Genomic DNA, 25,379 nt, shown 5'->3' with positions numbered 1-25,379 from the left:
GGTTCAATAGATCAACTTTTCTCCTTGGTGACATCTTTACAACCCACTGCTTGAACACTTTAACTGGGTGTAGGTGGCTGTGTAATTGGAATCTTCTGTTGATGAAACGAAGGGAGGCATCTAGTTTAGTGCCCCTTTCTTTAACCCAACAATGCCAGCACAGCTGACAGGAATCGAAAAAGGCAGCATGAAAGGTAGCAGACAGGCTTTAAATACTCCAGTGAAGCAGATCTAGAGAAAAAGAAGCCAGACTGCAATCACTGCAGTGGCTGTTAACATCAAGAGCAACCTGATGACTCCTGGGCTCCTCTGGTCCCCACTAAAGAAGAGTTTTGCCTAATAATCACCTTCTACACCTGTCATTACAAAGGAAGAAAAAGGAAAATACCACTTTGAACATCAGAACAGTTATGTTGCTTAAGAATTATTGACTGGCATTTTTATTTATTGCGAAATGCTCAGGACATTAGAAAATAATCCCTAGTTACTAGAATAATCACAACTGGCCTTGCAAAGTGCTGCATCTCTTGGCACTCTGGTTTAATTTTCCTTGTAAGACATTTTGTCTCGCACTGCAGGATATGGCTTCTCTAATGCTGACAGGAGCAGCAGCGCTTGTGAGGCTTTGCTGGGGGCTGTGGCTGAGCCGCCATTCTTGCAGTTGGAGGCATAAGCAGAGAAATAGTTCATCCTGTAAAGCTCCGCTCGGCTCTTGCAGCAACCGAGCTTGCTCATCAGCAGAAAGAAATCCCTTCGAAATGCTTTGGTGAAAATTGCGTAGAGAAATGGGTTTGCACAGGAGTTGACGGGGTAAAATAAAACCAGCAGGATCTTGGAGTTGGTCACTGTGATGAGAGGAACTTTAAAGGCAGCGGATATGGCAAAAAAGGAGATGGGGGCCATGCAGGTAAAGTCCGTGAATATCAGTATTGCCATTCTCTTGGCCACTTTGGTATCTTTATTGGCAGCTACCAGCTCTGGGTTCTGAACAGCGACGTAAATCTTAATGTAGCAAGCGCAAATGACAATGAAGGCAACAACATTCAGCACCAAGATCAGCAGTATGTAGGCTTGGGAAAGACCCGTCTCAATATCCATGGGCAAACAAATGCTGACCTTCATGTAACTGCTGACCCCTAAGAGAGGCAGCACCGCTATCACAATGGAGAATATCCAGCCCCCGAGCATGATGGGCACGGCGTGCCGCAGCCGCAGCTTCCGATCCAGCTGCATGGCATAGGTGATGGTGTGCCACCGTTCCACGGTGATCACCGTGAGCGTGTACACCGATAGCTCGCTGGCAAACACCGTGAAGAAGCCGGCGGTGCTGCAGCCGCTGCCCGTCTGCCAGTCTATGGCGTGGTTGTAGTACTGACCGCTCGTCTGGGCGTCCACAGAGGCGATGAGCAGCAGGTAAAGTCCCATGNAAGGAGAGGTTGCACATGAGGAAGCGAGGAACAGTGAGCTTATAATGGCTGGTTATGAGAACGAGGAGGACGGTGAAGTTGCCGGCAATGGCAAGGATGTTTATGAACCAGATCAGGACCCTGAGAAAGCTGTATCCCAGGATGTCCTCGCAGGGATTAAATGCATCTGGTTCTGGAGTGCACGTGAATACCTTCGGCTGGCAAAAGTCATACTCAAAGTCAAAGCCGGTCATTTCGCTGTCATCGAAAATGGCTGAGTAGCTGTAAGGAGAGTTTTCTTCATCTGTGAAGGAATGTATGTTCTTTCCTGCTGACCACAGCAATGTGTTGTTAGAATCGTATCTGTAACCATCAAAAAAACACAACCCCCCCGAATAGAAGTGAATTATTGGTTTCATGCTGCTCGCAGTCTTTTGTAAAATACAACAGATAACAGTTGTTTTAAAACAGTGACTTCCTACACGTGTTTCTACAGGGTGTTTACAAATAATGAAGCCTTGTAAGGATGCTTTGTGTTTGGGTAGCAGCCTTGGAGAGCAGCAGAGGTCACAGTCATACCCATGGGAATGCTTTCTTATACAACTCACTTATTTGTAAGTACTTTATTGTGATTGCTTTGTAAGTGAGCCATCGTTCTCATGCTGTCAGTTGACTGTAGTCCAAACTACAGTTACACTTGAATTGATGGATTACAAGTTTGAAGCATATAGGTTTATCAGACAGTTATAGAAGCCACACTGAAATAACCTAAGATAATTGTGTGCAGTTACCTCCCTTAGGAAAGGCACTTAGCAAATGAATTCCTGAGACTATGTATGACTTGGGAAGTGCTGAGGAATTTGATATTTGCAGTATTATAAAGCAAGGAGCAGAAGTGCATGTTAACTGAATAATTTTGATGGCTAGGAGTTTATTAAATCTAGACTGTACCCAGTGCCTAATTATAAACGTTTTAGGTGTTTTTAAAAGAGACCTCCTTAATCTCTGGGTCATCAAGAGTGTGGTGATAAGGCCGCCTAAGAAGAAATATTTTAAATGAAACACTGTCTTTTATGGCATTTCCCTGCCATAAAAGGTACCTATTTCACAACTTCCCAATCATCCTGACTGTGAGTGTTTGGTGGTCAAACACTCAGTCAGCAGCATGAGACATGGAAAGCATCTCTGAGGGACAACTCTAGAGAAAACTGGTAGCTTTAGGATAACTTAAATACATGCTTAAGCTTCCACATCTACTGAAGCATGTACATTAAATGATAGTTCTGGAGCAGGGTCTTAACTGGCAAATGAAGCAGAGCTGCTTTTCAGCTATTCCTGTTGAGCAAATAACTTCCAAATCTTGTCATCCTAACTCTTCGTATATGAAAAACTGGCCAATGTCTTGCAATTACTTGCCTTGTTTAAACTGGAAGAGCAGGGAATACATTTGATTCTATTTATTAATAAAAAATGATTGTGATTTTCTGAGAGGCAGTGTAAACATGCTGCCATGAGCAAGCAGGTTTTTTTTTTTTTTTTTTTTTTTTTTTAGAATAAGAACTCAGGACTTTCAGATGATTTCTGCTGTGGTTCTGCAGCCATTCAGACCATGAACCATGAGCTTACTTCCATCTGCTTAGTATAATGTCTGCTCAGAGAATTGCTGGGATTGGGATTTACCAAAGCAAAAAGCTTCAGGTCCCAATAGGCTGGGCAGACTATTTAATGCACAGGAGGAGTGCAACAGATGCCATTCCAAAGCAAACAGACAGATAAAACCAAATGGCAAGTGTAGGAGGCCTCATCAACCAGCAAACAAGATAATGTCCACGGAAGCCATTACTCCAATGAATCAATCACATTTCAGCTGTATTTAGCCATTGAAATTTTGTGACCATAACCTTGTTTTTTCTAGACTTTACAATGCTTTGACGCCACATCAGGGCTGCTGGGAAGTCCCAAGGTCTCCCATTTAGCTGTAGAGGGGTGAATAATAGCAAATCCTTAAACTTCTCCCTTGAATACTGGGTTAGAGCCTGTGTAATCCAGCATGGTCAACACCACAGTTTTGATATTAGCCCTTCTCATTGTCACACTGAACACTCTCAGACAAAACTCTTATGATATGAAAAGACATGTTTAGACCGAGTAAACCACTGGCATGGGGTCATCACACTTCTAACTCAGGGACTCTATTTCTACCATGGAAAACTACTGATATACAGACTTCTAATTAGCCTTTAAATAGGCAAAAATAAAAGTATTAACAGTAGCAGCTCTTATTTGAATCACACTAACAACTGCAATTATCTCAGGGCATGGAAAGTCTCCATGTAGGCCATTAACTTTTTAAAATATTTAATAACTGTTTTGAAAGCCTTTCAAGAATTCAGAAGAGAAACTGGAGTGAGTAAAGCTCATGACATCACAAAGGGTTTTTTTCCCTTTTCTTTTGAGCATCAAAATCACAAATCTTGGTTTAATGATAGTAAAATTACCACTGTGCAACTTGTAAGGGTGACTGAATTGGCTGCCAAAGACATGCTGTTTGAGAAAAACTCATGAACAGCAGCAGGGGGAAGTCTGTATTTGCTACTTCCAGCATCTGTATGCAGAGAGGTACTCACAGTATTTCATTAGTTGGTTTCCTCATGGTGTTTTCACACTCTTTGGAGAAGTTGTCAAAAATGGCAAGGAATGAATTTTGTCTGCAAGAAGGATGAAAAGAAAGTTAAGTTTCAAGCTGAATTTTGGCCAAAATCCTGTCTTCTCTGCAAGTGATCTTCACAGATATGTAAGGCAAGCTAGAGTTTGGTGTCATGGCAGCACGAATATTCACGTAGACATCTGGAAGCAGAAAGGAGAAGGCTCCAAATACTGTGACAATAGGCAGGACCAAACTGAGGGCTGTAAGGATGGTCTTTCAGCTTGTTTATTGTTTATGATGTATTCTTTTATAGTGAAATAACTCAAGCTGAAATTAAAAGGTATGTTTTGAAATATTGTATTGAAGTGGGCCAGATTCTCCACCAGTATGAATGGTAGCAGTCACACTGGCTTTTAGAGAAGTGACTGTTAACAGCTGCTGGGAAACTGGCCCAATACAGAATCACACAGAATCACAGAATGGGCCTAGTTGGAAGGGACCACAGTGACTCTCCTGGTCCAACCTCCCTGCTCAAGCAGGGTCATCCTAGAGCACATGGCACAGGATTGCATCTAGACAGTTCTTGAACCATTTCCAGTGAGGGAGACTCCACACCCTCTCTGGTCAATCTGTTCCAGTGCATGGTGCCCTGCATAGGAAAGAAGTTTTTCCTCATATTCAGGTGGAACTTCCTGTGTCTCAGTTTCTGCCTGTTGCCTCTTGTTCTATCACTCACCACCACTGGGAAGAGCCTGGCTCCATCCTCTTGGCATCCTCCCTTCAGATACTTATAGACATTGAGAGGGTTGCCTCTGAGCTGTCTCTTCTTTAGGCTGAACAGGCCCAGCTCCCTCAGTCTTTCCTGGTAACAGAGATGTCCTTAATCATCTTTTTCAGCCTCTGCTGGACCCACTCCAGGAGCTCCATGTCCCCCCTGTACTGAAGAGCCCAGAACCGGACACAGCACTCCAGATGCACCTCACTAGGGCTGAGTAGAGGGGCAGGATCACCTGCCTTCACCTGCTGGCAATGCTTTTCCTAAGGCATCCCAGGATCCCATTGGCCTCTTGGCCACAAAGACACTAATGGCTCATAGACAGCCTGTTGTCCATCAGAACCCCCAGGTCCTTCTCTGCAGAGCTGCTTTCCAGTAGGTCAGCTCCAAGCCCATACTGGTGCATGGGGTTATCCTTCCCCAGGTGAATACTCTATTTTAAAAACTGTCTGGGATCTGAATGTAGACTTTAATGTTTCAAGTAAAGCAGTTTGAAAAGAACAAGTTGAAAGATGACGTATTTGGCAAAATCTCTGATTTTGGGGCTTTGAAAGTATGGATCAGGTACTCTATCAGTATGAATGAAAATGGCTTTGTCTCACCTCACTGCTGCAACAGCAGTAGAAAGAACCAGCAAAAACACTGAGCTCATTTGTGTACTCTTAAGAGAATCAGACACCTGGAAACTTATAGGAACTTTTATGTATAATGAGAGAAATAAGATACCAATCTAAGCCCCTATGTGATGGTTATAACAACAGGACGGCAAGTATAAGAAAGTCTAGGGAACTGAATGCTACCTTCCACCTCCCTTACATGGCTCAGGGAATAAGTACACCACAACTGAACCTCACAAATCTCAAAAATATTTAGTCTGAGGACTTTATTCTCCTATCTTGTCACCATATTTCACCGATTAGAGAGTGCAGTCTCTAGGTGCTATATATATTTTTTTGGGACATGGGGAGTAAGAACTGGTGGGTTGACTGTATGTAGAGTACATGGCAACAGAAGAAGGTACAAGGAGATAGAAACAGGCTGCAGCTCTGTGACCATGATTATACAAAACCACACAGATTCTTCCCTGTGTAACATGGCAAGGTCTTGGGAGATCTCAGTCTCCATGGTCTTCTGTTGTCATCAATAGATGACAAGGAAAAACAGACAGAGATAGGCCTCTTATTCCTTTGTAGTAGCTGGTCATATAGGAGATAACAGCCTCTTGCTTGTACAGGGTTTTTCCAGCAGGCAGTGCTGTGCAGACAGGTAATGCATTAGCACTGCTCTGAACCCTGCTGATGCCACAGGTAGGGGAGCAGTTGTTTCCTGATATGCATGGAGTTTCCCCACCCCCACTTCACTAAGAAAGCAGTCACTTAATATAAGAAAGTGACTTTCTATAGCACCCCTGTTCTTACAGAGCATGGTCATGTTGCAAAATCAGGTACTCGAAAATTCATCAGAAATGTAGTTTTCTTTATCATAACACTTTTTTTTTTCTTTCTGTCCCAGAGTTGCTTCTGCATTTATTACACTCAGAGTCTTGATCTGGGACTGAATCAGAGTTCAGTAGCAACGGAAACCCTTGACAGTAGAATCTTTGCTCTATTCTTGCAGAATCAAGGACCCCTTAGTAAAATGAGGTAGGCAGAATAAGCATAGCATCACCCCTAATTTTAGCCTAAAGAATTGTATTCTACTCTGCCCTTGCAAGACAGTCCTGAAGTGAAGACATCCAAGTGACACAGATCAGGCTGCTCACAACTGACTGCTCAGTATGTTTTTTCTGTAGAATTCGTTTGAGACAGATGAGAAACAAGGCATCCTCACAGCTCAAACTAAATTGATTTGGGGTAGCTTTGGCTGCCTAAAGCCAACAGAGGGTTGGTTTCTTTGAAACATAAATGCTGAAAAATTAGCTCCAGTTGTCTCAGATTGGCTGTTTCAAATTAGCTGATGCAAAACTCTCTCTGTGCCATGATTTCCAATTGTGGGGAGAACAATACTGTCTAGTATCTGAAATGATTGGAACTAAACCAAGTAATATCTTTCTATAAACTTGTGTCAGGCCCTAATTTTGGTGGGTAATTGGAAGCCTGCCTTTTCTATTATGTCATCATATCACCTGTATTAATTAAGCTATATAGCTAAAGGCTACAGGGTTTCTTTTTTTTTTTTTTAAGGCAACATATTGTTGATCAAGATCTACCTTCTGCATGCCAGTAAGCTTTTTAATTGAGATACCAAGAAAAATATTTAAGCTTTAAGCAAACTTAGACTAATGTTCCTGCTGGCAGATCCAGGGCACAGGATGGGATCCATTTCTGTTCTAGAATAAACGGACATCATTTTCCTGACTTTAGCAGAGATCTGTTGTTTCATGCAAGGCCCTGCTACACACCACAGCTTCGCTGCTACTGGAATAAAGATAATCAAACCTTGTGAGCTGAATAAAGAAGAACTGGCCTTTTGGAGCTTCTGAAGTACCGCAGTACAATAATGTGCTATTTGGACTTACTTTTCTGTCCTCAGATTTCGAAAAGCACAGCAGTGGCTGGGATATGTTAGAACAGCTTCCAGGAGACTGCTGAATTTATCCAGTGGTGGCAGTCTCTTTAACGAGTAAGATGATGTTGCATTTAAGACTTGAATGGCCTCAAGCCCGTAACTAGGCAGGGACTCCAGCGCTGTTGAAGAAATATCTCTGTGGAACAAAGAGAGCATTCTCTTTTCTTTTCACACCTATAAAAATGCCACCAAAGCACCAAAGGACAGTAGGCAACAGCAACTCAACTTTTCACAAAGGTCTAAATCTACAAAGCCGCTTCAGCACCTGATGCCCAGCTCAGAAACACGGTCGGTGAAACTACAGAGCAGTGGGGTAAGAGTATGCCTGTGGCTCAGGAGCCCCCAGCAAGGCAAGGAGCTCACTTTGTCCTGGAAAAACTGAAGCCCACCACTCCAGGTGCTGTGCCCTGACCTCTCTCTTGAAATTCACTGTGCACAGAGTGAGAGATGGCTCTCTAAGCCAGACACGGAGAGAAGAAAGTGGGAAAATGTGACTCTCCAGCCAGCTAACAGGTAGGACACCCTCCTGGCTTTCTGCTTGGCTCTGAAGGGCTGTTCTAGGTGTTTTAATTAAACAGCTACCAATTAAAGCCCCCAAAGAATCCATCATTCTTGCCAACACAAACTTAAGCAGCTTGGCTTGGAGTAACTTCAGAGGGGCTCTTTGTGTGAGGAAAGGCCATCAACAGGACTAAGGATTTTCAGAGTCAGGCCATTAAACAAGGGAAAAAAGGCTACAGTTGTGAAAATGATATTAGTAATGCTGTGTACCGTAAAGTACCAATGAAAGGAACAAAAAAGGCACGTGCAGCACTGAGTGCTATTTACAGAACAACATGCTGTGTTTTACTGCATGGAGTTACAGCCAGTGCAGCCCTCCAATAAGTACTTGATTAATAAATCATGAAGATGATAATAATGTGTTTTATTCAGCACAACCTTATAGCATGCAATCAGCTAGTTCACTTTTATAACTAAATTCTAAAATAATGCATTGTAAAAAATATCCATGCTACCGAAGAACAAGTTACCTTGCAATGTTAGAATATAAGACACAGGAAAAGGATCACGAGAATCTGACATAAATAAAGCAAAGCCCAAAATATCTAAGAGGTGGAGGTCAATCCCAACACTAGAAGTGGCTGATAGGTGTCTGTCACAGTGCAAACTGAGCCTTTTGCCCTGTAATTTCATGGCATCTCATTGACATGTTTTCACTTCATAAACAGAGGGTAAGAGATCAAATCTCTTTCCAGACTCAAAGCTTGTGTTTGTTGGGATGTCACAGCCCATGTGGCACAGCACAGTTCCCATGGGACACTCAGGTAACAGAGTGGATACTTACAGGACATCTGGCCCTGTGGCCCCTCTCAAAGCATCGTTGTGTATCCGCCTGAGGTTCTTATTGTCCTTCAGAATTCTGTGGATTCAAACATGAACTCTCTTTACATCTGTTTTTTAAAATACCCCTTTTTTGGTTTTCCTTCTCGCACCTATTTCAATTCCTTCTCCCATCACACAGGTGGTTTTTGCAATACCTGGCTGGGGAGTACTTGTAATTCCCATGTGACCTCTCCCTCTGCTGATGCCATCAGATTGTTATCATCTACAGTTAAACCTGATAAATTCCAAATTTTCCTCACTTAAAGTAGGGATGACCAGGCTAGTTCTTTCATTGTGGTGGCAGTGTACAAAAATGCAGCAGAAGTTTTGCCCAAACCAAGAGGCTAGTCCCAGAGCATGTGAGAGGGATTTAAAAACTACTGATGTTTCCAGACATAAACTGTAGATTCCTCAGTTTTGGCTATGGTTTCAAGTTTTCCACTGTTACTGCTAAATTTCAGAGTTTATGAAATTTTATTAAAAATTATGAGCTTTTCTCATAAAAACTGCTATACTCTAAGGGATGGTGTTTCAGACAAAGCAGTAAGAGCTGCAGGACTAACACTGAAAGATGTATTTTTCTCATGAGTATTAGGAAATACAAGACACAGCCAGTTAAGCTGAAGGAAGAATCTTTGACTGTGTTTGAATTATTATTTACCGAACTGTTTATTACTGAGGAGGGAAAACATACTCACAGTTGATTCAGCTTTGTCCCATTGAAGGCATGGCTGTGGATATCTTCAAATCCATTTTTATACAATTTGCTGGGGATTAAAAAAAGTGCGTAAGGAAAAAGGATTTGGTAAAGGCGAGATTATGGTATGTATTGCAAGTTTCAAACCTTAATGCTGCATTCATTTTAATGTTTAGAGGGTTTGCTTATAAAGGACAGAGGTAACTATAGCACAACTTACGCTGACTCTAAGAAAGTTGCAGTTTAAATTCCCTAAGCACCTTCCTGTTTAGCTGCTGAACTTCTGCTGATGTTCAGATCCTCCCCCCTCTGAGGAGTTTGTCTGTGCCTACCTGCGGCTGAGATCCAGAAATAAGACATTACTCCAGGTAAGCTGTTTCTGGCACACAGACAACAACCTGGAGACAGAAGACCTGGATTTTGTGGTATCAGCAAGTGCAAATCCAGGGCTAGAGAAGTGTCAGGTGGAAAGCAACTCTAAAGCCTGGAGGGTGCTGCTGGATTTTAGATCCTCTGTGGACACACAAATCTTCCAGCAGCCCAAGAGGCAGCTTTGTAGAGAGGCAGGGGCAAGTTGTGCATCATCCAGCAGTCAGGGAGCTACCAGCTTCTCCAAAGTGCTGCTGCCAGGCTTGATTTGTGCAGTGGAAACCTTGCTGTCCCCTGCACTGCACAGGGACCCTTGATGCCTTTCTTTGTTCTTGATTCCCCACCCTGGGGCCAGATACCTAAACGCTGGGCTCTCCTACACCTGAAGTCCAGCTCTTTTCCTTCACTGGGAGATCTAACCTATGGGTCTATCAATATGCATTTGTGATATTAAGTTCATGTTTCCAATACAAATTCAATATAGTCACTTGTATATAAATATTTTTTATTTATTATTAAGTCATAATAGAAAACTTGGCACAGTTTATAAATTAAACAACATTTCTGTTATTGCTTTTCCACCTGCTTTTGGGAGAGCACAAAGTGGGCCTATGGAGCCTGCTCCCAAGAATAACTGAAGTGTGTGGAGCACCTGGCTACATTTGATAGGAGAGGGCACCTAAGCACATTGCTGAAATTAGTGATTCCCTTAAAAGCCACAACCGTATGTAGGATCGATTTCCCCATCCACATGAAACATTAACTATTGAAAAGGCTAATTTAGCTATTTGTAGTGCAAAGTATTACTGCAGGCTGACTTTATACCTTCATAGATTACTTGTGTTTCACCAGACCATGCTGTAACAAGAGGAATTACTTCAGCTAATTACAGCTAACTGCATGGGGTGGAGTTAACATGTAGCTCTACAATTAGGAAACCGCTGCTAAGATAATTCTTTTCTTCTTCTGATGAGCTCCCTATCACAAAAGGATGGGAGAAAAAAAATGATTGTTGGCTCTTCCATGACTTAGACTCACTCCCACTTAATACACTTTAGGGTTACAGTAAAAACTTTAAGCACCTTTCTCCATCTCTTTTATGTTCATTTTCCTGCACCATTAGCAGAATCATAATTTTGCTGAAGTTATTTTGAGAACTTGTTGGGAAGAAAGAGGGTCATAAGATGAAATGATGTACTGATCTAAGCAATTGCTCCTCTTTAGCATCGTGTAGGAGCAGCATTCAGTCACATTTATGCCCACTTCCTCTATTGGTTTCAGAAGGTATTGGTCAATACATAAAATCTGTGTTGAAATTACTGTCATGCTGACACATCAGCTTGATGAAGAGCCTGGTCCACCAACTGCAGTTCTTGCTGGTGTGCACAGCTCATTTGCAGGTGCAAATATTCATGGAATTTTGTGCAGGGCTTTTGGTACGTGCTTGTCTCAAGGCAAAGCTCCCATTTTGGATGTGTACTGCAGTCTGGTCCACAAAGGTGCTTTACTGGTCTCCACACTGGTGTTTGTGGTTACAGCACGAAGTAGGTGGCCTGCTGCTGCCCTCTATTGCTCAGCGGGTCCTTCCTTGGGAGACCCAAATTTTGGCCACATCCTGAAAAGAGGCTCAGTCTGTGATTTTTTCCAATTTCAACACTATTTTATGGAAGTTTTTGTGAGGACAAGGGCACTGTGAAATTCATACATGGTTTGTGCTGTGCTGGCAGAGGACATCTCACCTTGGCTTTCTGCTGCTTTCTGTGTTCCTCAGGTGGGGCATCTCACAGCATCAAACCCACCTATCTCACAAGTAGCTGTAGCAATGGTTGGCTAAAAGGAAAGTCTTGAGTGTGGAGAGTTACAGGAATCAATGTAAGCTGAGTCAAAAAAATCAGGGTAAGAAGCAGCATCAGTACTTTGAACCAATTTTTTTTCTCTCTCTGTCCCTCTTCTTCAGAGGGATCCCGTGCAGCTGAAGCTCAGCAGTATTAAATCAGCTCTCTCAGTCTCCTTGGCCCCTGAAAATGCTATTTCATGAAACTGCACCCCTGAGGGAAGAAGAGAGACTTTGGCCTCCAGTGCAGCTTTTGGAGTTTATATCCTGTTGACGGTATTTTTAAAAGCAACATTGCATCAAAGATGAAGATTTAGATCCCTTGTTCTATTTTCTTTCCTATGTGAAGTTATCTTCTGCATAAAACTCTGTTCTTCAGCTTAAAGAAGACCTCTATGTTTCTTAAGCATTTCAAATTTAACTCACAATAGAGATATATATTTTATGGGGCTTAATGTCAAAATTTTTATGAAGTCAACTTGCTTTTCTCAAGAGAAGTGTTATCCTCGCAGAAGGAACTGGAGCTAGGATTGTTTTACTCACAGTGTCAGTGATTCATTGTTCATCCCCTGGAAAGCATTTTGTGGTATAATTGTCATACGCAAGTTATCACAGAGCTCCCTTTGGAAGAAAGAAAAAGAGGTATTTTTGTCAGCAATCCGGGAAGAAGATGGAAAAGACTCACAGCTGGGCTAGGTTGTGTCTCTACTTACAAAATAAAATGAGCTTCCAATGAGAAGATCTGTGTCAGGTCTGGGAATTGTCTTATTCCAGTGTTACAAATGCTCCTAGAGAAAAGCATAATTCCTGTTTATAGGAGGAAATATTACCAGAGTGGATGCAACAAGAAGCTGACCTAGTAGGTTTGAGTGTAACAGTGCGTTAAAAGGTGACAAATATAATTTTTAATTATGTTTCAAATGTGTTAGTAAGACCTACAAAAATTAAGTTTTGTAGAATTCTCAAGCAGTGCCCTGGAGAAGCACTTTCTCTCTATATTAAGCACGAGAAACAGATTTTAGTTACCCCTTTTATATAGTGCCCTGTCAGTCTGAAAGCTTTATTCTAGAAATAAGCACTTACCAGAACTACTTTGCAGACTTCTGTTTTGTCCATCACTGCCCTGCCCTGCCCTGGCTTACTTTATTTTCTTGCCTATTGAAAGATATCACTATTGGTTAACTATACATTAAAGCTATTGTAAATGATGTATGTACTTCTAGTATACTATAATGCATGAAAAGCTTCTTTCTTCCTTACAGTCCTTTAAATGATTTGTCTGCTTCAGAGAAAAGAATAAATAAAGCAAAAAGCAAAGGAATACAGCTCTTTCTTACAAGTATTTTAGCCTTGAAAGATTTCTGAATGCTCCGTGCTCAATGTGCAGCAGATTTTTCGTGTTCAGGATCAATCTGTAATAAGGGAAAAATATTTCAGTGCTATAATCATTATAGATTTGGGAGGGTACTGAATTTTGCTTGTGATTTGCTTTCTCAGAAAACAGTCTGCAAATATGCTACTGGGTGCATTTTGAAGCACTGTTGGTACTAAAAATGGCCCATAATTGTCAGGCAGTCAAAAAAAGACAGTGCCTGAATTCTTGCAGTTCACTGAGCTGAGATGATCTGGTTTGGATATCCTGGTCACTGGTGGAAGTGGACCATGGACTTCCTTAGAGCAGTTGTTCATAGTTGTTCATAGTACCAGGTGCCTGCATGGATCTGCAGAAACTGGCAGCTGGAGTGAAGTGTATGACAAATCCTGTTTGCCAGTGGCCGCTCAAAAACCAGGCAGATCTCTTTATCAAGGAGCACTTTCTGCACCTACATTATCTGGTAAATCTATGTTTGCCTAAAGTCCAGTAACTATAGTTCAACTCCCTCCCTATGCATGACTTACAAAATTCAAAGGTTTTAGCACATGAAATTGCAAGAAAAGTTGGAAGTTCAAGAATGCCATTGAACCCACCTACCCAGAGCACTCATTGAATTTTGACTTGAGTGCAGCTTGGGACATCAAGCCCTTGCAATGTGAGGCTTGTAGAGCATTTGAGATTCAAACAGGTTTTCTTGTTAGCCTCCTGAAGCTCTTTAATGGTCTTCCTTAGCTTTTTAGTCTTGGATGATAGGCATATGGCAAGCTATCCATAAACTGTAGGTGAACGCATGGGGTCAGATCTTTTATTCCTTCCCTAAACCCACCATTGATTCTAGTAGAAGTTGGACCCAACCAGGGGTGGACAAATATGTATCTCTTGCTTATGTGAGTAACTGGCTTCAGGGATGTTCACATACAAGATTAAAAAAAAAAAAAAAAAGAAAAAAAAAGAGATGGATTTGTCCTCAGTTGCACAATTTTAAGCCACTCACTGGTCATGCTGTGCGAAAAAGGCAGTAATGAGATACTGAATCAGATTTATAGTTTCCAATTTCACTAAATATTTCAGAGCATTCTCCTAGTCATTGCTTTTAACTCTCTCATATGCCTGTGCTATGCAGGTCAAGTTTAAAATCAGTACATGTTCTGTTTGAGTAATATTTTAGTGCTTGAAAGAAGAGCTATGCATACTAAGCAGCTGAATTTAAATACTGTAGGGCTTTGAAAACTGCATCTTCAGAAAGAAAGATTTTTCTCATCTGTTGCCATCTCGAATTGTTTCCCCGCTTAGAAAGCTTGACAATGCCAGCAGAAGTAGACATAGAGCTGCACTCCTGTCATCGAAGTCACTGAAAGCAGAGGGATTTTCTGGGCATGGATGTCTTTGCATGCTTTAGATCTCCAAGGCCAGGCCTTACAGAGTGCTCCCTATTTTATATGGTACTTTGGAGAGAAATGTTTCTCATCATAGATCTCAACTAAAGCCAACCAAAGTAGTAGAGACAGATTTGGTCCAAGAATACTTCTCTGCAGACTGTTTACTCCTTGATGATCCTAAATCAGGACATGGATGCCTTTTTTTAACTGATGCTTACATTTCAGACAAGGTGGGAAGGCTGTCAAATGCACTTGCTTCTATTCTCTCCAGGGAGTCGCTCTGAGAGATTTCACTACAATGAAAAGGGGAGACACAAAGCAACATATTAACAGAAAAGCCACCAGCAATGGGCTTTCCACTCTATTTGCTTTTTTTATACACAGTTGCTCAACCCCTCTTGTTTGGCAGCAGTGCCTCCACTCAGACGTCGTGGGAGCCCATGCCAGTGGGGTTTGAGACAGACCAACATTTTGCTGCCTTGGCAAAAGGGAATGCCAACCCTTTGGAATAAGTGTCTCTGTAACAGCCAATCTCCATTTTCTCAGTAAATTGTAGGTAAGGTAGAGACTAAGGGCCAGAACTAATGTAAATAGAGTGAGCCCAAGCCTGTGAGCCTTTTGGTCCCGCTTAGTGAATTTATTTCCGTGGGTAGGGATATAGATAATGTTCACGGTGCTCATATGCTATTATCAAGTCAGAATTACGGTCATCTAATCCACAGATGTAGAAATGCATAAATATGGATTCAGCACATTTTATGAATAATTTTTGGATTTGAATGCCATTTTCATTACGTGCATGCAAACTGAAAGGAAGTGGCTCTTTTTCATTATTACAGTGACCAACATGACTGTTTTTGTCGGCACTCTTGGATTTTGATGTACAGATGCTCCTATTCTCCATTTGTATTCAAGAGTAACCAATACTGAACACAGAGAAAAGCAATCCACTTATTAAATGCTTGTTAAATGTCTGTTAGATTAAGATTTGTGGGGCTATGCAAAATTGAGCCTGAAAGTAAGTAGTACATATTGGTGCATATATATGGGAAAGATCTTCAAAACAGTGTTTTTCTTGACTGAATTGACTAGAAGGGCACACAAAGCAAACCTAAGATTATACACTGTCAAGAAAAAAATATTTTCTGAACAACTGGAATGCATCTACAAAATCAGTCAGTATTGTCACAGATCTAAGAGTTAGCTTATTTCAATTACAATTATGAGAAAACAACTTCTCTTGCTGTTGATATAAAACTCCTTCGATCAGAATGAGTTCTGTATTTCACTTGTAGGGGCAAAGGAGGATGCACACTAGAAATCATATAGTAAATATGTTTGTATTTCTTACAGAAATATTAATGATTTTTTTCATCATCAAATTCAGTGAGAATGTTATTTTTGGTATTGCACTAGTTACTTATAAATGAAAGATGGATGTAGAATAAGTGGCTTGCTGGGCATCTGGTCCTCAGAGACTCACAGGCTGAGAGGGAGCAAGTTCTGCCTGCTCACAGAACTTGAAGAACTTGGGTTTGGTGTCTGAAACTTGTGTCTTCCATAATATCCCCCCGTCTGCCACTGGTTTTCCATTTACATATATTGGAATGACTTATGGCAGTGAGAATAATTTATCATCTCATTTGCAGGGGGTGATGTGCTGCCAAACAGATGATTTAGAGGTTTGTAATTTAAAAATATGCATTCTAAAAAGCAATACAAATTCAATACTAAATTCAATAAAATTATGAAGTGTTCTATAGATTTACTTCATAAAAAACACATTGATTTCTACGCTGTTCATTTGGACAGATTCATTAAAGGGACACAAAGAAATCAAATTAAATTTTCTTTGTGGAAGGGAAAGTGTCAATGAACAAGCCATTCTCTGTGGAGAATAGGACATGCATACATTTTGGGAAAGTTTAGCCTCAAGTCATACAGGTAGGAGAAATTTTGTAGGTTTAATTTGGTCTCCTGCGTGAAAATGGTAAAGTTCTCATTAATCATTCAGATGCAAGTGGATGCAACAATACAGTGCCACTGGATTCTGCTACAACACTGTATTGCAGGGGAATACATGCAGCAGAGAAGAACAAAAAGTGCATCTCGAAAAGAAAGCAGCAGCATTTGTGCTGCTGCTTAGGTTCTGGGGGAGGTCATTCCCCTGTTCTTCATTGCATTGGTGTGTCATCAACTTTGTTCTTTAGAGGCCATTCAATGAAGACAAAATAAAAAATAATAAATAAGGGAGTCTCAAACATGCCATCTTTCAGCTGGGGTAACAACAGAAAAAGGGGCAAAAGGGGTAACACGAGCCTTATGCCTGAGTCCTTGATGTTAAATAGATACAAAGCCAAGGGTCGGGAAGCAACAGAGACCCAGTGTGTAAAATTACAGCTCTTGCAAACTGAAAGATCAAAGAAAAAGCGCAGATCTACTGATGCTCTGCCAAGCTTATATTTCACTGCAAAATGCCAAAGAAGTATCTTATTTGGGTATTACATAACGCCAAAGCTATCATTGCAGTGGTAATGTTTGATGATAGAAATCTATTCCCTCTGCTAATCAAAAGCTCCTCTCACCACTTATTAAGCTGTATCCAGTTATCTCCGACAAGATTAATATTTCATTATGTGATCTGTCAAACAATTGTCAAAAATCCCACCTTTCCAAAGGACCTTTTATATAACATTTATAAGAAATAAATGCTATGTTTATCCTTCTCCAGTGGTTTGGTTTTTTTTCATCAATAGTATGTTTTAGTTACACGTTTTCATATTATTATAAAAGAATGTTGTTTGGGATGGGGGTTTATGATAGAATTTTTAGCAAGAAATTAAGGAAAAACCTATGGAAAATATTGACAACTTACATGATGAAGGCATCTCTAAGTCCTTCAAAGGCATGTGATGGGATTACTTTTACAGGGAGATGAGTAAAGGATCTGAAAAAAAGAAGAGACAGAGGAAAGGATTGTAAGGCATGGGGTTTCCTTGTTTATAGATTGTACCATTAGGGTAGGGAGAAAACCAATAAAGCATAATGCCACTTCATTTTTCCTGCAGTTCTCTTTACCTCTGAGGCCTGATCCATTTGTCATTGATCTCAGTTAAATGGAATTCAAAGGATATTGGGTCAGTTCCTCAACAGCATAAATTTGAGACTAATCACCATCAAATCAATAATAATCATAACCTACTAAGGAAATTTATAGCCTGATGAAAATGGGCTGCTACATTCACAGTCAAAGGAAGCAATAGGCTATTTAAGGTTAGATCCTCAGAAGTGGGTTTCATGTAAAGTTTTCTCTATAAAACAGTATCTTTGCATTTGCTGGACCATGTTCTCTGCCCAGCAGTATCTCTGTAATGTTGCAACATGGCATCCCAAATTCTCTGGCAAAGCTCTGGCTGTGTACAACGTGCAGAAGAGCTCCAAATGAGGCCTGATACAGTGTATTTTTTTATTTTTTTTTAATAAATTGCGTCAGTGTGGTTAGTTAATTCAAAGCGAGTGAATACTTTTCTTTTTAATTTTTAGTTAATCTGACTAGGAAGTTAATAATGATGTGGGAGACAGATTTGCATTTTACCACCCTAGTCCACATCTGAAACACAGTATTTTTACCAGCAAATTTATCTAGCAATGACCACACTTTCCCTGATAATGGCCATAGGAAAATATTTAACATATTTCAAGACGTTATCTCTGTGCAAACAGATAATTGCTCCATTTTGCATTATAATTACAAATATCTAGTCAGAGACATTTGTTTCCCATCCTTAAAAATCCCCCACAAGGCTTTTTGACTGAAATGTTTCCATGCTATTCATATAATGTGCTTTTTATGTTGTTCTTGTCATAATCCTTTATATGAAGACATATGTTTATGTTGATCAATGTTTATGTTAAATCTTTATAGTTTTATATATGTATGTATGTATGTATTTTTTTTATATGTACATATATGTCATACCCACACATTATAATGGCAGGCTCTCACACTCACATATGTCTGGGGGTTACAAATCTAGATGCACTAATGAGCCTGGCACTCACTTCCCACCTATGTTCCAAACAGTCTGTATGATTTCAGGCAAATAATTTAGTTCCCTTGCACCTTGTCTTCTTGTCAGTAAACTGGGAATAACAATGCTTCCCTACCTAAAAGGAGTGTTGTAAGGATATATATGTTTTTCACACTATTGTGATTGGGTCTAGATCGATGCTGGCATGTTTTGTTGTGTGTGAGATTTGGTTAAATCAGAAATGAAACTGTCATGCAGCTTGAAGAAGGTATTTTTTCCGTGAAGGGAGAGACAGGTAGAGATAACCTGCAGTAGGGCTTGACACTCTGAGCTGAAAGGAAAAGAACTTCAGGAAGAAGTAAAAAGTAGAAGCTGAGAAATTCCTACTCTATAACCCTGGTAGCAGGAACCTCTCATAACTGCTCCATCAGCTCAGGTTCCTTGGAAAACAAAGCATACCTTTTGTGAAACTGCTTGCAAACGTATTATCATTTAAAAAAGAAATAGAAATGTGACTGAAAGCGCAAAAAATAAAACCAAGTCTTGGCTTTTAATTATATCAGCCCATGAGCCTCCTACCTCCCTGTGATGTGCTGGTGAGCAGTGTGCTGGTTGTAACAGTGCATGGCTCGGGAGTGACCTGCTTCCCCAGAGTGCCAGTCCCCTCTTCCTGCCTGCAGAAAACCTCTGGCAACAGTGATCTGAGCTTAGCCACCTCAGCTATGTGGTTTAATTTAAGTGGGATGACCCAGCCCTTTTAATATGTAATGTAGGTTAAACTGCATGATGGCACTTAATCCATTCTGTATTTCAACTTCACTGGTTTTCATTTTTTAATTCTTGTGATTTCACCTTGATAGCTGAAATTATATGCATTGACATTACCTCATCCCATTAAGCATCTCACAAAACAGAGCAGTAAGAGCTCTTTAGAAAATATTCATGGGGCAGTCTATCCCAAGGAAGCAGTGGCATAAAATCACTCTTGTAAATTTTTTGCTTCTGGGATATAGCAGAGGCAACTTGATTCAACCTGACAACAATTTTTATGCGCTAAAAGATAAGCCTCTGCTCCTGTGCTACCACCACATAGGCTCAAGCTCCAAGAGAAGCTTTCGAGAGCCCTAGATGCCCCAAAAGCTCAGGACTATTTCCAGTCCTGTTGAGCAGGAATCAAAGCCCAAGCCCACTCACACCACTGGAGGAAATCTCTGTTACAAAACTGGCCTTTTGCAAAAAGTGTTTAGTTGAACTGACAATAAATAATAATAAAAATAATTAAAAAACCCCACAAGTCCAATAGCAATAGGTATGAGTGACTTATTGTAGCTGGGTTGGCTGCTATATTTTAGTGTCTCTATTTTATAGGATTACCTGTATTTTTAATGCTCGAAAGGTGAACACATAGGGTAGACTCTTGTTGGCAAGCATTTTATTTTGTGGTGACCTTAGACTTAACTTGGGAGGATTGTGAACACTGATTGAAACCACAGCTGGAAATGCACTGTTTTCCTAGGATTTTCATCAGCTTCTGGGGGGCAGTGTAAAAGGTTGGTATTGATTTTTAAAGCCCTGTATATTGGGCATTACCTACCTGAAACGCGAACTATGATGTTGGATATATCACACAACCACCCAAAGAGTACCTTCTATGAGGTGATGATGGGTGACACAATATCTCCTATGAAAGACACTTTGGCCCTGAAACTGAATTCTTTAGACAATCCCAAAGAGCCAAATATGCCCCCAGTGCAGACATGGTAGAACTGCTGAGTTCTTTAGGCTTTCGCTATAAACTTTTGAATTTGATGTCTTGTAATTTGGTGCCTAATCATGTGCCACTCACCCTACTGCAGAAGCTCTGCATAGAGGGGCACACACAGGCACAGGAAAGTGAACATCACTATGAAAGGAAGTTTTTGAAGGGGCAAAAAGGTCTTAGGTATCCAATGCCCATTGCTGTAGAGCTGGAGTTGGGTGCCTTTCCACCTAAACTTTGCTTAAAAACCCAAAAGTACATATGAGATTTCAAAAGAAGGAAAATCTTATTTTGTTTCAAAATGTAATGGTGTATTAAAGATTATTTTTCTGCTGAGACTAAGAAGACACATAGCTGCTATAGCCAAAATGGCATACAAAGATGTCTGAATAATGGAAGTTCTATAGTGTTTGTGTAATGTCCAAATTAAAAACAGGAGCTTGAGAAAAGTATGGCCAATTAAGAACTGTATAAAACAAATAATTCTGCAACCTGACAGAATTCTAATAATTTTGAAAGCCCTTTTCAGCAATAATATGACATGGCAAGAAAAACCTGGGTAAAGAAAAATAGCTGAAATTTCCCTACAGGACATATACTTGGAATATAACAAATTATCAGAAGTACACTTGGAAGCACAGCTCATTACAGCACCAGGGCTTGAATTGCTCAGATATAACTGGAGTTACATATTGGAGTTTATTTTCTTTACTGACCATACCTTTAAGAAGGACTTTTCTAAGGCCTGGTTTCTGTGTTACAGTTGCACCAGTGAAAGAACATGGGCACCCCAAGAACTGTGCTGGAACAACCTGCAATAGCATTTTTTCCCAAAATTACTAGTGCACTTGCAAGCACCAAAGTGCACCCAGGGACGTGTGACTATAAGGGGACAAAATTAACGTTCTTTTGTTTTGTCTCTCATACACAGAGCTGTGCAGGGGGAGAAGAGAGCTAGAAAGATTGGTAAAGTATAGAAAGAGAGGGAGTCAGTACTAACAAAGCTCAAAAAGCTGTATGAATAAGAGAGAGGGGAAGACAACAGCTAAATGGACACTAGCATGAAAATCAAAGGAAGAGATGAAAGGAAAGTAAAAGAGGTTGAACAAGAACTAAAAAAAAGAGCAAGAATACATGTACACCTGTAGGGTTAGTGACTACATTCACCTTTACACCTTTGTAATTGCATGATGAACATAAGCTTTCTGTTAAAAAAAAAAACCCAAATACAAAGAAATGGATATTTAATAATATAGTTTCAGGTTCAATATAAATCAGGTTAGATGTCACTTGGAAGTAGAAGGAGCTGGGTATGTCTGTGAATGCAGACTGAAAGACAGGGATTTTTTTACCAAGTGTAAATATTTTCTTTGTAGGAGTATTGAGCAGAATTTTCGTTGAACTGTTTTCTGACTATAAAGTTGTTTTCTACAGCCAGCCTAATAGCTGGAATTTGTGTACAATCATCACGATTAAAGGTGATTTTAAAGGTTGAAAGGAAAAATTCTTTTCTTCTTTTTTATCCATTCCCTAGCCCTGTGGCTCTGGGTGAAACATAACTGGCAGCAGCCATAAACCCATTATCTGTCTTAACCTGATCACTAAGGTTGAGATGTGGTTTCTTCTTGGGGTGGCAGATGGAAAAAGGAGAAATAAAAGAGTAAACCAAAAAGGAAAATAAAATCATGTAAGTTTAGAGATTTTGATAACCTCTCTGGGCTGTGACCTGCATTGTCCTAATAAACATGTGAAATCCCTGCAAAAACTATCCTCCCTATTTGTTTCTGCTGCTGCAGGCAGTGGATTTGATCGATCCACTGCTGGCTCTGCGTGTGGTACAAATACCGGTGAAGAAAAGTGCTTGTTATAATAACTATGGAAAGTGTATCCAGCTTCTACTAGGGGCTCTGCTTTCTCTGACACTAAGGTAACACAGGGAAATACGGAGAAAACAAACTCAGGACAGAGATTTTTCTAAAACCTCTGACTTTGGAGGAATGGTTCACATGGCTCTGGATTAACACAAATTAGCTTTTCTTCCTCCTATCAACTCTTGAGCTAGGGAGAAAGGAAAGAGGAGATCAGGGTTAGTATCATCCCTGGGGAATTTCAAGAGCATGTTAAATTTACAAACAAATCAGATGAAAATGGAAAACACAGGCTTTGTTACCAAAAGGGGCACAATAAGAAAACTGCAGCTCAATTAATCCACAGATAACCAATGGATCCTAGAAATGGCAACTGTCCTATCTGCTGCTCCTCTAATCCCATATTTTGACGCCATGATTGTTTAGATCAGTGCTGTAATTGAACCCATAAACAACAAAACAACACTTGAATACCTACATATATCAATTATTTGGTGTGGTCTATTAGACCATGAGCTTGGAGTATGGTGTGGGAGCAGGGAAAGGGAATGCCCGTGATTCCTTGTTGCTATAATGTAATACTAATTCCCAGAGAAGAATTAGGTAGAAAGATATGATGGACCACTCTGCAGGGATCCAAATAGCTGTCAAGACTCACAGCAGCTTTTTAACTAACAGAGAGGGAAAAGAAATTAGTCAATAACTTGTCAATGAGCTGGACCTCAAAAAGAGGCAACGAGCACAGTGAGGAGGATTTTCATGCTTCAGTATAGGCAGGACAATTAATTGCACAAACTTTGGGAGAAGAGGTTGCAAGAAGTCCAACAGATTTGTGAAAGAAAAAACAAACCCCAGAACTGATGGAAGGTTTAAGACCATATCTCAACCTTTTAATGAGATTTCTTAAAAGATAACCATGCCACTACAAAGCGCTGATTTTCAAACAGGAAAGGCAGTTTATGCCTCCTGCCACAGCGGGAGAACACAGAAAGCCCTGATACCCGCACCCCTTCCCTCTGTCACTGAGGCCAGTGGAGAGCGGGACATTTTGCCCACCGAGAAGAGGCCCCGAGAGGACGTGCGTATCCTTCCTAAGGGGGGGGGGGAACCCAAACTCCGCGTCTGGGTTTCGTCTGAAAGTTTGACAGTTTGAAAACTTCAGCCCCAAGCTCCCCACCCAAGCTCCCCTCCTCCGCGGGGTGAGGGATGCTCCAAGCACCCCGCACGCCCGGCGGGAAAGGCACCGCTGTCCCTCCCGGTCCCCCCGCGGGTCCCGCGGTACTTACGCGCGGGCGGGCGCGGGCAGCGCCCCCTGCGGCGGGGTTGGGCAGCGCAGCGCGCCCTGGCTGCAGGCGCAGCGGGACGGGCAGCGCCCGCCCGCCGCCGCGGGCAGCGGGAGCAGCGCCAGCGGGAGCACCGGGAGCAGCAGCAGCAGCGGCGGCGGCGGCGGCAGCAGCGCGGGCACCATGGCCGGCCGCCGCTCCCCTCCGCCGCCTCTCTCGCCTCCGCCCGCCCGCAGCCCGCGGGACGCGCCCGCAGCCCCCGCCCTTCTCCCGCCCCCCGCCCCGGGGCGGGATCGCTGCCCTCCACCCTCCCTCCACCCCGGCCCCCAGGGCTGCCCGGGGAGCATCCTGCGGTGGCGTGTGCTTGCGGGTGAAGTTGGCAGCGAAGCCTACAGGTGGCCGGCAGAAGGTTTCCTCGGATTTTCAGAAGTTCTGTTTCCCGTTCCTACAGGAATGCTCCTCAACGCTCCCCATTCCTAGTGTGAAAGCTGGTGGTGTGGAGCTGTGGCCCTGGAAACACTCATTCGTCTGGCTGTTAACTGCTTTGAGAGTTAACATATTTTGGGGGAATATGTGTTCCAGCTCCCTTAACGGGGGTAAATGCTTATTGTGCAGATATAGCAGCCTCATTAGAGGATGGAAATTGCTGGGATACAAATGTCCATGTCAAACGCTCTCTTAAGGTTCCGTGCACTGTCACTGTATTGCTGATGAAGGATTGTAATTTGCCTACTGAATGATGAGACAGGCATTTCAGAGTGTGTAACTTGTTACTTTATGATCAATTATACCCTTTGTGTGAAAGCAGTAATCATATTCTAAAGACTATTTATCTTCACAAAGGTCCATTCATTTTGTAAGGGACTGTTTTCATGTAACTATAATTATTGCTGTTGTTGTTGTTATTATTGTTTATTACTACAACTATAGTTTCTAGAAGCCATAGTTAGAAATACAGACCTTTTTTATGGTGATGGAGCAAGTGATGGAGCAAGCCACCAAAAAAGATAATTACTCTCCAGAGTAGGCTTTGTAAAACAAGTATAAAGGTATGGGTATATCATCAAAAGCTATCCCTTTCTTCAGGTGTACCCAGGAAAAAATCAGAGTCGAGGGAATGGCACAACAAAACATGGGATTTGCTTGACACAATACTTCCAGCTGTTGCTTTAAAATCATGATATCAAATAATATAGCCTTATACACCTTTTGTTCACTAGGAATAAGATGTCAGACAGGATTGAGGCATGAGACGTGTGCGACCCAGGGGCATCCCAGTATTCTCAGCAAGCACTGAGTGCTGGAGAGAGTTAGCAAGTGTTAAGCAACTCCTCTGGACTGGCCTCAATAGTGTGACCTGTGTCCATCTGGATCAGGAACTGGAACTGAATCTTGCACAGGAGGGTAGGGTGGCAAAGCCCTGCTCTGTTGTCACTTCCATGAGCCCTACCATCCACCCAACCTTCTTCCTTCGGCATCATCTGCTCCACTTTGATAGTGATGTGAGCTTTTATTCTGACTTGCAATGGTTATGAGGTGTGGTCCGTCACTTTATTCCGCTATGCTTGGGATACCCTTTTATCCACCAGTACATCACTGTTAATCTGATGGATGGTCTACCTAATTCCAGCTAGCATGTGACTTTATATTGATCTGTTCTCCTCCTCTCCACCTCCCCATCACCTTTCAAATCAAGGAAAGTGATGGGGTTGTGAAACTGAGGGACCAACTGAACCATGTCAGCTGATAAACGTGGGATAACATCGTGCCCTTGTGAGGACCTGCGATTTCCTAGAAATCTGTCCATACGGTACTGCTGACCCTTTTCCGACACTCAGCTGCCAGTGTTGAGCAGTAACAGGTTTCTGGGATCCTGCAACTTGGTTTCCTACAGGAGGAGCAATTAGTGAGGAAAAGTCTGGTTATATTTTTGCATTATTTCCGTGTGCTCGTATACATTGATTTGGGAAGGAAACAGTCAGAGGGCAAGCAGGAAAGTCCCTTC

At 41.6% G+C, this 25,379-nt stretch overlaps 1 protein-coding gene across 1 annotated transcript; it reads right to left on the bottom strand.

Annotated features, from left to right (window-relative positions):
• Positions 1-458: 458 nt before the first annotated feature.
• On the bottom strand, positions 459-23,559 carry LHCGR (luteinizing hormone/choriogonadotropin receptor). The gene is given in 13 exon segments (XM_017837836.1): positions 459-584; positions 586-1,429; positions 1,431-1,769; positions 4,034-4,114; positions 7,347-7,532; positions 8,742-8,816; positions 9,478-9,546; positions 12,223-12,300; positions 12,393-12,467; positions 13,017-13,091; positions 14,652-14,726; positions 17,309-17,428; positions 23,378-23,559. Coding segments are annotated over 13 exon segments (2,325 nt in total).
• Positions 23,560-25,379: the final 1,820 nt, after the last annotated feature.

This window comes from Lepidothrix coronata, unplaced genomic scaffold, assembly GCF_001604755.1.
Source record: "Lepidothrix coronata isolate B3197 unplaced genomic scaffold, Lepidothrix_coronata-1.0 Scaffold313, whole genome shotgun sequence".
In the NCBI taxonomy this organism is placed as follows: domain Eukaryota; kingdom Metazoa; phylum Chordata; class Aves; order Passeriformes; family Pipridae; genus Lepidothrix; species Lepidothrix coronata.
This window is presented reverse-complemented; position numbering and strand designations above follow the sequence as displayed.